We start from the raw sequence: 16,377 nt of genomic DNA on the forward strand, positions 1-16,377 counted from the left end.
ACAAGTCTTGGCTATGTGGACAACCTCTGAAAAGTGTTGATAATGGCTGGGGTCGCTCGTCTTGTACAGGCACTGCCCAGAAGGCGGCAATAGCAAACCACTTCTGCCAAGAACAACCATGTAAAAGACTGTGATCACTCATATCACACAACATGGCAGATAATGTTGATGATGATAGACGGGGTAAATGCAAGCAGGCTTTTTCCACTGAGGTTGGGTGAAACTGCAACCAGAGGTCATGGATTAAAAGTGAAATGTTTAAGGGGGAACTTCACTCAGAAGGTGGTGAGTGTGTGGAAGGAGCTGGCAGCGGCAGTGGTGAATGCGGGTTTGATTTCAACATTTAATGGAGATTAGGATTGGTACATGAATGGGGTCGGGTATGGAGGCAATGGTCCCAGTGCAGGTTAACGGGTTAGGCAGAATAATATTCATGGACTAGATGAGTCAAGGTGTCTGTTACTGTGTTGTAGTGTTCTCTAACTCTACAGTATTCTGAAAAAATCTTGTCTTTTATGCATGCAGTGTTACATGGTCAAGGTAAGATTTAGGCAAACAAAATGCCTTGTTCTTTTTTTTGCAGCAGCTTGTGCTGTACACAGCAAAGCCCCACACATAGTGAGAAAATAATTTATGAGATCATCTGCTTGAATCCTGTTGAATCAGAATCAGTTTTATTACCATTGACATATGTTGTGAAATTTGTAGAGAGATAATCGGCATTTAACATGATTCCCCTGTCTTTCTAATTGTGCCAAATCATCGTGCGCTCTCTGGAGAAGGCCAGCAGATCCTCAGCTTAATATCTCAAAAGTCAGCACTTTGGAAGATTTGACATTCCCTCGGTATTGGACTGCAGTCTCAACCTAGATTTACGGACTCCAATGAGCCTTAAATCTAACTCCTGCTTCACCAAGGCGGGAAAAGCTAAAGTTAATGCCAAAAATTGTTCTCTTTGTCTCCAGTGTAAACCATGGGCACATTTGTTTGTTGAAGCGACCCACTGAAACTCCCAGTGCACTTCCCGCCACTGGGTTCTACATGTTGTAAATTGGTTCTCTGGAGAGTAATGGGAAGAGCTTACCCACCCTGAACCAGATTCACGAAGAAGTTTGTTCTTGATTAGCCAGGGCATCGAAGTGTGAAAGCAGGGGAGTGGGGATGGCTGGAAGGACTGGATCAGCACGACTGAATGGCGGAGTAGGCCTATATCTTAATGCCTTATGGTCTTAAGAAGTGTTGGAAACCTGTGAACAGATTGCATGGTTGGCACCCTTCAAGCAGGAAAAGGAGATAAAATGGTTGAAATAAAGCACATAATGAAATGGTGTCATTGCCTTGATATTTCATTCTGACATTGTGTAATCATTACAGTAGGATTAATTCTCAATCTGTTATTTTGAGATAATTTTGTTTCCTGGATGCTGAGGCTGTCCCTAGGGGGAAAATTATCTTTGGCCCGACAGCAAGGTTATATTAAAGTTATTGATTCTGCTGGAGATGTTGCTTGTCCCTCAGCCAGATGTGTAATTTGAGGAAGTTTCTTGAGAATTTTCCAGAAAACGTGATTTATTCGCCTACACGTCGGAATAAATTACATATCAAACCTCTCTAAAGCATATATTCAGAATGTACAGGATGAAAAGTGATACTCTTTTGTTGTTGAAACCTAGGTTTGGATAGATTCAAGATTGTTGGAGTTTAGATTCAGTAGTTTCCAACAACCTTATTGTGCTAACTACCTGCTTGTAGCCAGAGCAAATTCATTGCTGATATGCAAGATGCTTAATTTTGATATATGCACCCCACCATACCTCCTCATCCTCCACCACTAATTTATCATTTCCTGTCAGAGTCACTTAGTGTACAGATACAACATTCTGTCTGACTTTTTTTTTGAACAGGTGTCCGGTCCCCGAGCAGGAAATTTTTACACTGCCTGAAAACTGCACGGCACTTTAATAAAACATTATATAAAAGGAAATTCCAGCTGCATAGCAATAAAGGCTATGTGCATGGGAGCACTTCAGATTCTGCACAGCTGTGCACCCGCTTGGTTTAGAGGGCACAGTGCTGCTGTACCCAGCACAACTTTACGTACACACAATCTGTTCTATGTATACAAGCTATTCTTATGTACTTATTGTGTTCTATATGCTGCTTCCAATCGGGAGGAGCAATCATTTCGTTCTCCTTTACACCTGTGTACTGACAAATGACAGCAAACCATCTTGAATGCTTTTAGGGTATGTGAGAGTCATTTATGCTCTTAAGATGTGTGCATTGGGAACTGGGTAAATGGGGGAGGGGATTAACTATATGACACTTAATCATGAGTTTTGTGTGGCCACTAGTGAGTCTTTTTTTTAAACAATAAGGTTTCAGGGCAAGCTATAACCTGCTAGGAAGGGAGACCTGCACTGTTTATCAGTAAGGGAGAATGATGTGGAATCTGCTTAAAATGCTGGAGAGGTGGGATTCCTTGTGCTTCGACAAATCACCAATGCATTTGGACATACAGCAGAGAAATGGCCTATTAATCTATTCTGATCATGATAGAAATGTAGAAAACATACAGTCCCTTTGGTCCACAATGCTGTGCCGAGCATGTACTTACTTTAGAAGTTACGTAGGGTTACACATAGCCCTTTATTTTTCTGAGCTCCATGTACCTATCCAGGAGTCTCTTAAAAGACCCTATCGTATCCGCCTCTGTCGCTGGCAGCCATTCTATGTGCTCACCACTCTCTACGTAAAAAAACTTACCCCCTGACATCTCCTCTGTACTTACTTCCAAGTACTTTAAAACTGTGCCCTCTTGTGTTAGCCATTTCAGCCCTGGGAAAAAGCCTCTGACTATCCACACAATCAATGCCTCTTCTACACCTCTATCAGGTCACCTCTCATCCTCCATCGCTCCAAGGAGAAAAGGCCGAGTTCACTCAACCTATTCCCATAAGGCATACTCCCCAATCCAGGCAACATCCTTGTAAATCTCCTCTGCACCCTTTCTATGGTTTCCACACCCTTCCTGTAGTGAGGTGATTAGAACTGAGCACAGTACTCCAAATGGGGTCTGACCATGGTCCTATATAGCTGTAACATTACCTCTCGGCTCCTAAACTCAATCCCGCGATTGATGAAGGCCAATGTACCGTATGCCTTCTTAACCACAGAGTCAACCTGCGCAGCAGCTTTGAGTATCCTATGGACCCGGACCCCAAAATCCTTCTGATCCTCCACACTGCCAAGAGTCTTACCATTAATACTATATCCTGCCATCATATTTGACCTACCAAAATGAACCACCTCACACTAATCTGGGTTGAACTCCATCTGCCACTTCTCTGCCCAGTTTTGCATCCTATCAATGTCCCGCTGTAACCTCTGACAGCCCTCCACACTATCCACAACACCCCCAACCTTTGTCATCAGCAAATTTCTGGTCCCAGCCTGAAACATCATCTCTGATGCAAATTGATGCCTGTTTGGGCACATATGGATGCATATGAAAGAAAGATATTTAGGGGAAAAAATGCAAAAAAACATTTAACGTAGAGTTTCCAAATAGCTGATCTGCACAAGATGAAAAACCTTACTGGCAGCTTACAAGGTTTTCATCCTTCACTGTGGTTTTGTGTGTGAATGTTTACATGTACATATTTTGGCAACGAACAGATGGATACAGGTCTCCCGCTGACAAACTGCTCAACTTACCAGAGCAGCTACGCTTTATCACATACTTAAAATTGGCAGAAATGTATGAAAATAACAGGCAACCTCAAAGTGCAGGCATTTGGTTGTGGGCTGGGTAAGGAGGAGACAAGAGAAGCCACCTTTATATTTAAAAAAAAGAAAATGAGATTAAAAGGGAAAACTGATGGTCAAAATTGATTCTTACAAATTGTATCCAAATGTTCAGTGGCAGGGTGTTTGAAACCTTGAAATCTACTGCACAGTGCAAACAGATGTGCTTTCATTCCCAGGGTTCTTCATACAAGGAGTTGTCAATCTGCACTGAGTGAAAATAGCATGCAGAAAGCAAACTCGTTGCCAAAAGACGTGGAAAACATTTTGAGCTGTTTCTGTGCACTGCGATGCATTCAGAGGACTGAGAATAAGGCTTGGGAGGAGGTTCTATCGGAGATGGGTAACCTAGGCACATCAGAAAAGAATGCAAAATAATTTCTGGCTCATGAGAAGATAAAGTTTTTAGTTTCATTAGAAGAAACTGGTCTTGATAAACTGGTTAAAAAATGTATCATGTTTACAATCTTGCTACCACAGCTCAGCAGCCTGCGGGTTTAAATATAAATTGTACAGGTGCTGCTCTGGATTAATTACAAAACAAGGACTGCGTGACACTGGGAAAGTGTTTCTAATCTGGACATGAATTCCTTCAGCTTCTGAATGTAAATATTATATTGCAGAAATGCTGAATGTAGTTTTATGTGTTAAGTGGAAGATGCTTTGCAAACGTGCAGTAGCTGATCAGTTTTAGGGGCTCCCTAGTTTCTCTGCATATTCTGTGTTATCAGAAACATGGTAAATGTAAATGCAGTTTGCAAAACTAGTTGCCTTGGTTTCAAGAAATATTGGTGAGGGAGAGTAAACTGTAAGGAGCATAATTTAATAGTGTGGCTGTCCATGAACTTCACAGCTATGTGCTAAACAGTCAGCATATGTGCTCTAAAATTCCATCTCTTTTGTTATTTCACACATCTTTGTAGAGTAAATCATATTCATATTTTTGTGTACAGGTAGTTAAAGCCTTCACTTTCCATAAGTGCCCACTAAAATACTATCTGAACTTTCCAGGCGCAGACAATGAGCAGGACTCCGTACTTGGTCCTAAGAACTTTTGCAGCCATTGAACAGAATATCACAGTATCAGAAGTTTGCTTGCTATTTCAGGCTGTGGACTTGCTGAAGAGTCAAGTGGATGAAGAGGTGGTAAGTGTGCAATTATCTGGTCAATGAAACACCGTGTTCTGAATAATTGCCTCTAGAGAACAACTTTTTAAAAAATTCACAAAAAATTATGTTTCTCTTCAAGTTTTCATTCTTCTTCACTACATTCAGTCTCAAAACAGTAGATCTTGCTGCACTTGACATTTTTACTAATGTAGTTCTAATAATTTCTTCATTTTAAAAAAAAAAGCCAACTTCCCTCCCATCTATAGAGAGGGAAATCTAATTAGCTAACTTTAATGACTTGTGTGCAGCTGTTTTCTCCACCAGTGATAAATGTGCAGCACGAATTGATCACTTCACGTGTCTTCAGAGAATTTGACCTTGTGCCAGCAGGAAATAGCAGGGCGTTGATGATTGGTTAACCACTGTGGCAAGCAAAAGGATCACAGATGGTGATTTCTGCCCTCTTGCAGTTGTCCGCGTTCAGTTCTGCTTTGCTGTTCTGTGAGCACCAGACGGAGCCTCTTTTATTTTTAAAAACCCGTACACCAGACAATTGTCCAGGCAGACCAAGTGACATCATTGATTAGCCGAGGGAGTAAGCTGAATCTGAGTGGAGTAAGGAATATGGTTACCATGGTAACGCGGTTCACCCGCCTCTGATTCGTCCCCTTGCACAGGGTTTTGCAATTGAGATCCAGGCCCTCTTTGACAAGCTCAGGACGTTTCTGGTTCAGTCTTTCTACGCTGTCCGTCACACAGAAGGCTGGAAGCTGATGAAACCTTACGACAAGAAGCAAATAGAAGCAGGTTTGTGATGTCCAAACGATGGGGTGGAGGTTGGGGGTGTGAACCACTGCTGTTGGAGTTCAGTCATCTGCAGAATTGCATCTGTGAATAATCCGTCCTGTCATCTTTGTTTGTAGGAGCAAGTGTAATTGTATTATATATACGCTGGTTCATAAAAACGGGTAACCTTCAATTCAGCAGATTTTCTGCACAAGTGGTAGTGACAGTGGTATTATCAGGGCATCTAGCTGGGATGTGGTTTAACATGATGATCAAAAAGAATTTTCTTGGTCATTGCATCCAAAGAATAATGTGGGGCTGATCTGTGGCAAAGTATTGTTGGCATTCTCTGTGCTCGGTCTTTGATTTCTCTTTTTTATAGTTTTTCTGTTCAGTTCAATTTTCTGAACCAATTTGGCTCATTTTTGTCACCTTGCAAGGCTGGAGAGCCATAAGTGCACTGTAGTGCTCATCGTATTCTCTCTGTGTCTGTGTCTCTGTCTGTGTCCTATGGTAGCGTCAATCTTTGTCCTTTGAGTTTTGGTTATATTTGTTTTCTCGATTTCCTCTCGCTAAGCAAGTTGAAGTCTCCCTAAGGATCCAGATGATTGTTTAACAATTATTCAGCAGTATGTACTGTTCTGAGGATGCCAGTATCTGTAGGATGGAAGCAAGCTTTAATTGTGCGGTATGGTGAATGTCGTCCTTTGTTTTAAAGTATGTTATGCAGTTATGAGTTGTGGGTGAGGCTTTATGGCAGCCTGTGCTAATGCCGTGATATTTATACTATTAAAAAAGGCAATCAGGTAATAACAGTATTAAATGCATCATAACATTTAGTTTGTATTAAAATGCTTTGTATATAAAGTTACCATTAACATAATGTATTCTGCTGGAAGATTGGAAATGATGTAATTATGGTTTCCTGTCAATGTAATCGAAGTAGTCAAACTTGGCCTTGCATTTGAACAGACAACATTTAGATGGTTAACGTGAGACCATCTCCAGGGAATTAGAGCTGTTTTGCTTTTAACTGCAGGTTAGCTACAGTAAGTGCAATTCAAGTTTTTAAAAGTTCCCTGGCTCTTTAGTCTTGCACAAATAGGAGTCCTCAATCTCTACACCCTAGTGACCTTCGAAGAACAGCCCTTATAACCTGAGATCGCAGGGGCACACTCGGCCCGTAGCTACATGCGTGCTCCTTCAGAAGCTGAGAAGTATAAATTCTTGCACAGTATCCCTGTGTGAGAGCAGCAACGATGAAGTAGTTAGAACAGAACAAGAATGGGCATTCTGTCCCTTGATGCCTGTGCTGAACACAATGCCGAATTAAACCAAGTCGGTTCTGTTTGCACAGGATCCACATCCTTCTGTCTAAAAGCCTTACTAAGTGCTGTAACCGTATCTCCTTCCTCCATTACCCCTTCCGGACACCCACCACTCTCCGCATAAAAAAAACGTCCCACCCGTCTCCTTTAAACTCCCCTCCCCACTCAAAAGCATGTCTTCTCCTGTTTGACATTTCTACCAAAGGGAAAAAGGTTCTGTCTGTCTACCCTATCGTGCCTTTCAGATGGATTTTCACTTAATGCTTTTCTCCATCAAAGTGCCAGTAAAGTGGTCAGCTTTAAATGGTTCCCTCACTTTGTAGATTATGAGGCCACGTAGCTCTCTCGCTGGCAGTATTGCCGTAAACCAGTGAACTGGTCTTGCAGTATTCTCAATGTCCAACAGGGTCTTGCAGTCACAAGAAAAACTTCTAAGCCAATCTCTCGCTGTCAGACTGCACACCGCCTTCAGGCACCATCTCCAACGCTGTTCTGTAGCAGGCAGCATGATCTGCACTGTCCAGCTCCTCCGCTAACGAGCAACGACGCTGGGGTAGGCCTGCAATACTTCTAGTTCTTAATATCTAGCAGTGTCTTGTAATCATGAAAAAGACATTTAAAAAAGATAATAAGCACTTTATTGATCTCAAGTGGGAAATTCTTCGGTTACAGCAGAAACACTTAAAAACAAACTGAGCAGTGTGCAGACTTAACTCGTAATAAAGTACAGAATAATATACATAATAGTAATTTACCAATGTGCAATAATAATGTACAAAAAATAAAACAGGCTTTTGTACTCTGATGTGTGTTCTCCTGTGGCACACTGTTATATATGCTTCAAAGTTGCTGGTGAACGCAGCAGGCCGGGCAGCATCTCTAGGAAGAGGTACAGTCGACGTTTCGGGCCGAGACCCTTCATCAGGACGAAGGGTCTCGGCCCAAAACGTCGACTGTACCTCTTCCTAGAGATGCTGCCCGGCCTGCTGCGTTCACCAGCAACTTTGATGTGTGTTGCTTGAATTTCCAGCATCTGTGCATTTCCTCGTGTTATATATGCTTATTGTATTTGGTAGGAAAGATTAATGACACCTTTGGTGGGACCCGGAGAGGTCGCTGCATCAGAGCATGCTGCCATCTTAACAGAAAGTGATAAATGGGCAGCAGCTTGTCCAGATCACAGTCAGACTATAAGACATTGGTGCAGATTTATGCCATTTGGCCCATTTTGGTCTGCTCTGCCATTCCATCATGGCTGATCTATTATTCCTCTCAACCCCATTCTCCTGCCTTCTCCCCATAGTTATTTTACTTCACTCATCACTTCTAGTTGTAAACATAAAACTTTTTCCTCCAAGAAATACATTGTTGAGTAATTAAGTCTTCAAGAGAAACCAAGCTCATGGCATGGAATAAAAGTTGGTGCTCCAAGCAAGGAGGCACAAGTGACTACATTTGCTGTGATCTGGAGCAACACACTGAAAGTTGATGTAACTCAGCGAGTCAGGCAGCATCAGTGGAGCAAAATGGGCAGTTGGTCTTTCAGGTTGAGACCCTTCATCTGCAGTGAAAGAAAGGGGAAATAGCCATGTAAAAAGTTAGGGGGAAGGAGTGGAGCAAGACCCAGCTGAGGAGAGAGTGGAAGTAGTGCCAGAAGCTGGGAGGTGAGCGGTAGAAATGAGAAAGGTGATTGGAGTGTGATAGGAGAGGTAGTTGGAATATGGGATGTGGGGAGGACAGAGGGTAGTAGTGGAGAGGAGAACCAGTGGGAGGAGTGTGTGGGTGATGGGCAGATGGAACGAGTGGAGGAGGAGCAAGAAACAGGGTGATGGGGGCTGTGTAGATAGAGACGGGAGGAAAAGGAGGCAGAGGTAGAGCAGTTACCAGAAGTTGGAGAATTCAAACATTCATGTCGTCAGGTTGTAGACTACCAAACTGGAATACCAACAAGGTGCTGTTCCATGAGTTTGTGTTTGGCCTTACCTTGGCTGTAGAGGAGGCTGAGCACAGGAATGCCAGTGTAGCAATGGAGAGGAGAATTAAAATCATTTAAGGGCACTTCACTGTTGTAGTAAGTCAGTTAATCTTTGGCTTTAGTCTTCCTTTGTTGTACTGTAGTGAAGGAAGTGCAGTTAGTTCTGGGGCAAACAAGGTAATTCAAGCTCAAGTTGATTGTCATTCATCCGTACACATGTACACAGCTAAATGAAACAGCGTTCCTAAGCACTTTTCACAAATCTGTCAGTTGATCCCTTTCATATCATCTGTTTTAACAAATTGATTTGTTTCGTTAATCTGATATTTACCTTTTTCGTTGTTATAATCGACTAGTCAAGACACCTGGTGCTTTATGTCTAAAGAAAAGAGTAAACAGCTGACATTTCGGGCTGAAACCCTTCATCAGGCCTGATGAAGGGTCTTGGCCCAAAACATCAACTGTTCACTGTTTTCCATTGATGCTTCCTGACCTGCTGAGTTCCTTCAACATTTTGTGCATGTTGATTTCCAGTATCTGCATATTTTCTCTTGTTTGCGTTACTGTCTTGACGCTGCTTTCAAGTCATTGAAATAGCTGTTCAGATTACATCAAGAACCATAAAGCTAGAGTCAACAAAAAACAAGTTTCAACACTAATCTTCAATTATTTAATTTTAATAGATTTTTATATATGTTTTCACCACAGTCGATTCTTCAAAGTATTATGCAAAATATAGTGGAATGACTTTCTTGGGCTCTCCTTCCAATTTACTCTTTACGTTGCTTTCTCTTATTGCTGTCAGCTTTTACCTCTACACTTTACAGAGAATATGAAATGTTCATGCCAAAGTTATGAAAGGGATCAACTGACAGAACTTTATAAATAATGTATAGATACAAGAGTATTATGTGCATTACAATAAAATCACTTCCTATCTCCAGTAAATATTGAGGGAAATTTATAAAAGACAAGAAAAACAGTGGTGATTCTGCTTGAAGCATGTACCTGCTGCCTTAGTCCTCCTTGGTGCCAATTGTTCAGGAAACATTAGAATAGCACTTTGATTCAATGTGCCTTGAGTCACCTTGCTGGTGACAGATGGCCAGAATGTTCAGAGTAGTAAACTAATCACGTTGATAAGATTGCACTGAATAAAATATTGAGTGGGATGTCCGAAGATGTTTGTTGGCATCACTTCTGCTTTTTTTTTCATTTTGATTTATTTCATTTAGAGATGCAGCACAGTAACAGGCTCTTATGGCCCAGCAAGCCTGAGCTGCCCAATTACATCCAAGTGACCAGTTAACTTAGTATCCTGTGTATCTCTGGAATTTGGGAGGAAACTGGAACTCCCAGAGGAAACCCACGTGATAACACAGAGAACATACAAACTCCTTACAGACAACAGCGGAATAGAATCTGGGTCACTAGTGTTGCAATAGCATTACACTACCAAGGCAACCATTTATTCTCCCTGCAGCAAAGGAAGGGTGACCTGATAGAAGTACATAAGACTATGATTGTCCACTCTCTCTGTGCCTCTCAATAAAGTTTTCTTTCCCCATGGTAGGGATATTAAGACAAGAGGGCCCAGGTTTAAGATGGAAGGAAGTAATTTCAGCTGGGTTCTGACAGATATTTATTTTTAAATGCAGAGTAGTTGATATGTGAAATGTGCTTTTAGAGGTGATGGAATTAGATATAATTACTATATTTAAATGTTATTTAGACAAGCACTTAAATAGGCAAGGCATAGAAGGCTATATTCCTAATAGAGGCAAAAGTTTAGCATAACAGTGAAGGGCCGAAGAGCCAGTTTCTTTACTGGATAATTGTATAATGGATTTGGTTTAATGTCTACTCCAATATTCCCAGCAGGGGAGCTGGATTTACAAGCCAGTGAGGAAGGAGTTCATAATTACAGTTGTCGTAACGTAGGAGTATCACAGAATGCTGGAGGAACTCAACAGGTCAGGCAGCATCTATGAAGAGGAATAAGCAGTTGTTGTTTCAGGCTGAGACCCGACATCAGTCGTGATGAAAGGTCTTGGCCTGAAGCATCAGCTGTTTATTCCTATCGAATATTTAAGGGCCCCAGTAGAGTGGATGTGGAGAGGATGATTCCTCTCGTGGGGAAGTCTGGGACCAGAGAGCACAGCCTCAATACAAGGGCATCCCTTTAGAATGGAGATGAGGAAGAATTTCTTTAGCCAGAGGGTGGTGGATCTGTGGAATTCATTGTGCCACAGACGGCTGTGGGGCGAAGTCATTGGATATATTTAATGAAGAGGTTTATAGCTTCTGGATTAGTAAGAGTATCAAGGGTCTGGGGAGAAGGCAGGAGAATGGGATTACAAGGGATAATAATAATGGAATAGAGCAGATTTGATGGGCCAAATGGCCTAACTCTGCTCCTGTGTCTTACGATCCATAGATGTTGACTGATCTGCTGAATGGCCGTCTCCAGTGAGAGCAGCTTCTCTGTTTGGACTTTATTTTTAAGAAAGGTTTTCTCTTCTGTTTGAGTTTCAGAATGGCAGCCAGCCTTGTGATTCTGTGTTTCAAGCTACAGTGAAACTGTGATGAGGCAGAGAACGTGCATGCTGTGTCTGATCAGCATTGTCTATTCAGTTCTGTCGCCTGCTGTCTGAAGCAAGACACTGCTCAGGCAACCAAGGTTTCACTATTAAGGGTGATTCATTCGGTGTGTGAAATCTGTACTCAAATGGAAGGAAAGCAGTTGAAAGCACTAATTTCCTACAGTTAATGGTTGTGCTTGCGTTTCCTTGCATGATCTAAACAGTGAGTTAGACTGTCCCTGAAGAGAAATATTGCTTGTCATGCAGGAGTCATCTGCAGCACAATTTTCTTTTCCAGTCAGGTAAAACCTTTCTCAATGCATTGGGGGCAAACAGCACATTTAGAATCAGTGACTCTCTTTGAAATCCTGGAATCCCGAAATCCTTGAAAATGAAGGAAAGAAAACTATAAAATTTAAATTGGCAACACACAAAAAATGCTGGAGAATCTCAGCAGGTCAGGCAGCATCCGTGGAAATGAATACAGTCGACATTTTGGGCTGAGACCCTTCCTCAGAACTGAGAAGGAAGGGGAAGGGTGGCAGAATAAAAAGGTGAGGGGAAGGGAAAGGTGATGAGCTGGAAGGTGATAGGTGAAGAGTGGCTGGAAAAGGTCCACAGCTGGAGAAGAAGGAATCTGATTGGAGAGGAGAGTGGACCATGGGGGAGAGGGAAGGAGGAGGGGACCCGGGGGAAGTAATAGGCAGGGGAATGGTTGGGGGGGTGAGTAGAGAATTTGTTTACCAGAAGGAGAAATCTATATTCATGCCATCAGGTTGGAGGTAGATTAGCTTTATTTGTCACTTGTACATCAAAACATACAGTGAAATGTGCCATTTGCATCAACAACCAACTCAGTCCAAGAATGTGCTGGGGGCAGCCTGCAAATGTTGCATGCTTCCAGTGCCAACATAGCATGCCCACAACTTACTAACCCGCATGTCTTTACAACATGGGTGGAAACCAGAGGACATCCACGCGGTTACGGGGAGAGTGTGCAAACTCATTACAGACAGTGGGAATTGAAGCCTGATTTCTGGTGTTATAAAGCATTACACTAACTGCTACACTACCATGTTAATCTGCACAAACAGATTAACTAACGACCTCATTTGTAAAATACAAAAGATCTGATGATCTGTTCCCATTCTCTTGAAAGAGAAGAGGTGGTGGATGCTCTGTAGAATCTAGAACTGTTGCTGTTTATTCCTGTTCTTTGTCTACAGCAAGCTTAGACCCCTTATTCACAACAGAAGAATGGGTATGAAGATCTTAACAGATCTTTTTAAAGAGGCTTCAAGAGGACATGAACAAACTGAGTGGATGAGAACAGACAGATAGACCATAATCAGGAAAAATGTGTGGTTGTCTACTTTAATGCATAAAACATGAAAGAAGGAGCATTGGTTCAACTCAGAGAGATTGGATCATGTTGATGCACGAAGGGACCTAGCTGTGTTTGTACTTAACTCACTGAAAGCCAAAATGCAAGTATAGCAAGCAGATTATAGGCATGAGAGCCTGCAGATGCTGGAAACCTTAAACAACACACAAAAAATGGTGGAGGAACTCAGCAGGTTGGGTAGCATCTGTGGAGGGAAATGAGGAGTCAGTGTTTTGGGCCAAGTTCTCCAAAATTTTGTGTGTGTTGCAGCAAGCAAATTATGAGGACATATATTATGATGACTTGTATTATGATAGCATTTGATTAGAGGTGTAAAGAAGTGTTAATGCATTGTGTATAGCATTAGAGAGGCCATACACTTGGAGCATCATGTACAATTTCAGTTTCTTTACTCGAGATTTATCAAGATTCGAAGAGTGCAGAGAAAATTTACAAGGATATTGCCAGGACTTGACCTGAGTTACAGGGAAAAGGTTATGAAAGAGGTATACAAAATTTTGAGAGGTATAGATGGGGTAAATGCAAGCAGGCTTTTCCCACTAATTTTGGGTGAGATTAGAACTAAAGATCATGGGTTAGGGGTGAAAGGTGAAATGTTTAAGGGGAAGATGAGGGGGAACTTCTTCACTAGTGGTGTTGAGAGTGCTCGGTGCAAAAGTGGTGGATGCGGTTTTGATTTCAACTTTTAGGAGAAGTTTGGATAAGTACATGGAAGGGAGCAATGTTGGGCTACGGGTCCGGGTGCAGGTTGGTGAGACTCGGCAGAATAGTAGCTCGGCATGGACTAGGTGGGCCAAAGGGCCTGTTTCTGTGTTGTAGTGTTTTATGACTCTATAAAAATTGTACTCACATAGTGCATGAAAGTTTACAAGACTGTTAAGTTTATCATGGGAGGGATTAAGTAGACTGGGACTGGACCTTTGGAGTTTAGAAGGATGAAATGAGATTTTGTCAAAGTATACAGAATTTAAGAGTAAATAACGAGACTTAGCAGACTAAATAACGAGACTATTTCCTGGCTGAGGAGCCAAGAGCCAGGGGTACAGTTTGAGATTAAGGACTTGTCTTCTTCACCCACAGGGCGGTGAAACTTTTGAATTCTTTACTCTGGAGGGCAGTGGAAGCTGAGTTAGCTCCTTCCACAGGGCAGTACGGTAGTGTAGTGGTTAGCTAATGCTGTTACGGTGCCCGGTAAAAGATCAGGGTTCAGTTCTCACCACTGTGCATAAGTTGTTTTTTTTTGTACATTCTCCCCGTGACCATGTAGCTTTCCTCCAGGTGCTCTGGTTTCCTCCCACACTTTAAAGACCTATAGTTAAGTTTCGTGAGCTGTGGGCATGCTATGTTGGTGCGGGAAGCATGGCGACAGTTGCCTGCTGTCCAGACAACCCTCATTGATTTGATTTGAGGCAAACAGCGCATTCCACCGTATGTTTTGATGTGCACCTGACAAATAAAGCTAATTTCTATCATAGATTTCTGGATAATGGAGGAATCAAGAGGCTTGGGGACAATGTTGAAAAATGCACTTTATTAGCTACACCTGTACACCTCATCAATGCAAATACCTAATCAGCCATTCATGTGGCAGAAACTCAATGCATAAAAGCATGCAACCATGGTCAAAAGATTTCAGTTGTTCTGACCAAACATCAGGATGTGGAAGAAATATGATCTAAGTGACTGACTGTGGAATGATTGTTAGTGTCAGGCAGAGTGGGTTGAGTCTCTCAGAAACTACTGGTCTCCTGGGTTTTTCCACACACAGCAGTCTCTAAAGCGGGAGTTCCCACCTTATTTATGCCATGGACCCTTTTTGTTAACTGAGGGGTTAATGGACCCCAGGTTTGAAACCCCTGCTCTGGAGTTTGCAGAGAATGGTGTGAAAAACAAAAACATCCAGTGAGTGGCAGTTCTGTGAGCGAAAACGCCTTGTTAATGAGAATTGTCAGTGCAAAAGGGCCAGGCTGATTCGAGCTGACAGGAAGGCAACAGTAACAGTACTTGAGCTACAACAGTGGTGTTCAGAGGAGCATTTCTGGATGTACAACACGTTGAATTGAAGTGGATGGGCAACAGCAGCAAAAAGACCAGATAAGCTTATTTGACAATTCTCTCTGATTTGCATTAATTTTGGCCTTGTAATATCTTTATGTATATTCACAGAAAACTGACGTTTAGCATCTTGGTGCAGTGTTGACCAGGCGATTTTGATGTCAATGGACACTTCTTAGTGTTGAAAAAATAGGAACTGAAACTTTCATTGGTTTCCTGAGGGGAGGGGAAGAAAAGTACACATTTGATGCTTAGAGTCTGGTAGGGGCAGCAGTGAAGATAAATACAATTGTTGCATTCAGAATGGGCAATAAAACATAAGAGTAGAATTAGGCCATTCAGCCCATCGAGTCTTCTCTGCCCATTCCATCATGGCTGATTTATTATCCCCCTCAACCCCATTCTCCTGCCTTCTCCCTGTAGCATTTGACACCCTTACTAATCAAGAACCTAATGATATGTTGCTGCACGCTTGAATGCTTGGTGGGGGGGGGGGCGCCGATGCTTTTTTGCTGGTGGGGGAGTGGGAAGGTTGTTGCCTTGCTGCTGCTTGTGCATGGGAGGGGAGAACTGGGGGGGTTGCTTTGGGGTTCTAACATTTAGCTGTCATTCATTCTTTGGGGCACTCCTCTGTTTTCGTGGAAGTTTGCGAAGAAAAAGAATTTCAGGATGTATATTGTATACATTTCTCTGACATTAAATGTACCTTTGAAACCTTTAAATATACCCAATGACTCGGCCTCCACAGCCGTCTGTGTTGATGAATTCCACAGATTCATCATCCTCTGGCTAAAGAAATTCCTTCTCATCTGTGGTCTAAAGGAACATCCCCCTATTCTGAGGCCCTCTGGTCCTAGACTCGCCCACTATACGAAACATCCTCTCCATCAAGTTAGGTAAGTATCTGACAGGAACGAATTTGCTGATTTGTGGGAGGAGAAAGGGAGTACGATAAACCTGATTACTTTGATACAGCTGGTGCCGGTAATGCAATTGGGTATTTTGAACTACCTGTTGTAACTCAAACTGCTGCATTTACATTGTTTTAATACTACTGCCAAATTCAGGTTGATTGCCAGGTTATGAATAAATGAATCTGAAGGTAGAGTATGGTAACATATATGTACCTTGATGATAAATTTTACTTTGACTATTGTTCTCAGTAAGTAGGCAGCCCAGACCAAAAGACTCCCAAGATTATATGGTGGATGAATTGTGTTGCTATCTCTGTCTTCAGAGAGGTCCAGCTGAGTGAATGGAAACTGAAGCTCCTTCATTTCTCCCTCAGCTGGTGCAGCCATCATCAAATGTAAATATCAAAAGATTTCC

General features: G+C 42.2%; 1 protein-coding gene across 3 annotated transcripts in view; it reads left to right on the top strand.

Moving 5' to 3' along the window:
- Positions 1-16,377, top strand: part of btbd8 (BTB domain containing 8) — a 120,257-nt gene that overhangs the window by 89,359 nt on the left and 14,521 nt on the right. For all 3 annotated transcript variants that reach the window (XM_072273422.1, XM_072273421.1, XM_072273423.1), the window contains 2 exons: positions 4,819-4,953; positions 5,595-5,724. In XM_072273422.1, the coding sequence (XP_072129523.1) occupies positions 4,819-4,953; positions 5,595-5,724 (265 nt within the window). The remainder of the gene's footprint in view (positions 1-4,818; positions 4,954-5,594; positions 5,725-16,377) is intronic.

The sequence above is a fragment of the Mobula birostris genome, chromosome 12, assembly GCF_030028105.1.
Source record: "Mobula birostris isolate sMobBir1 chromosome 12, sMobBir1.hap1, whole genome shotgun sequence".
NCBI lineage: Eukaryota > Metazoa > Chordata > Chondrichthyes > Myliobatiformes > Myliobatidae > Mobula > Mobula birostris.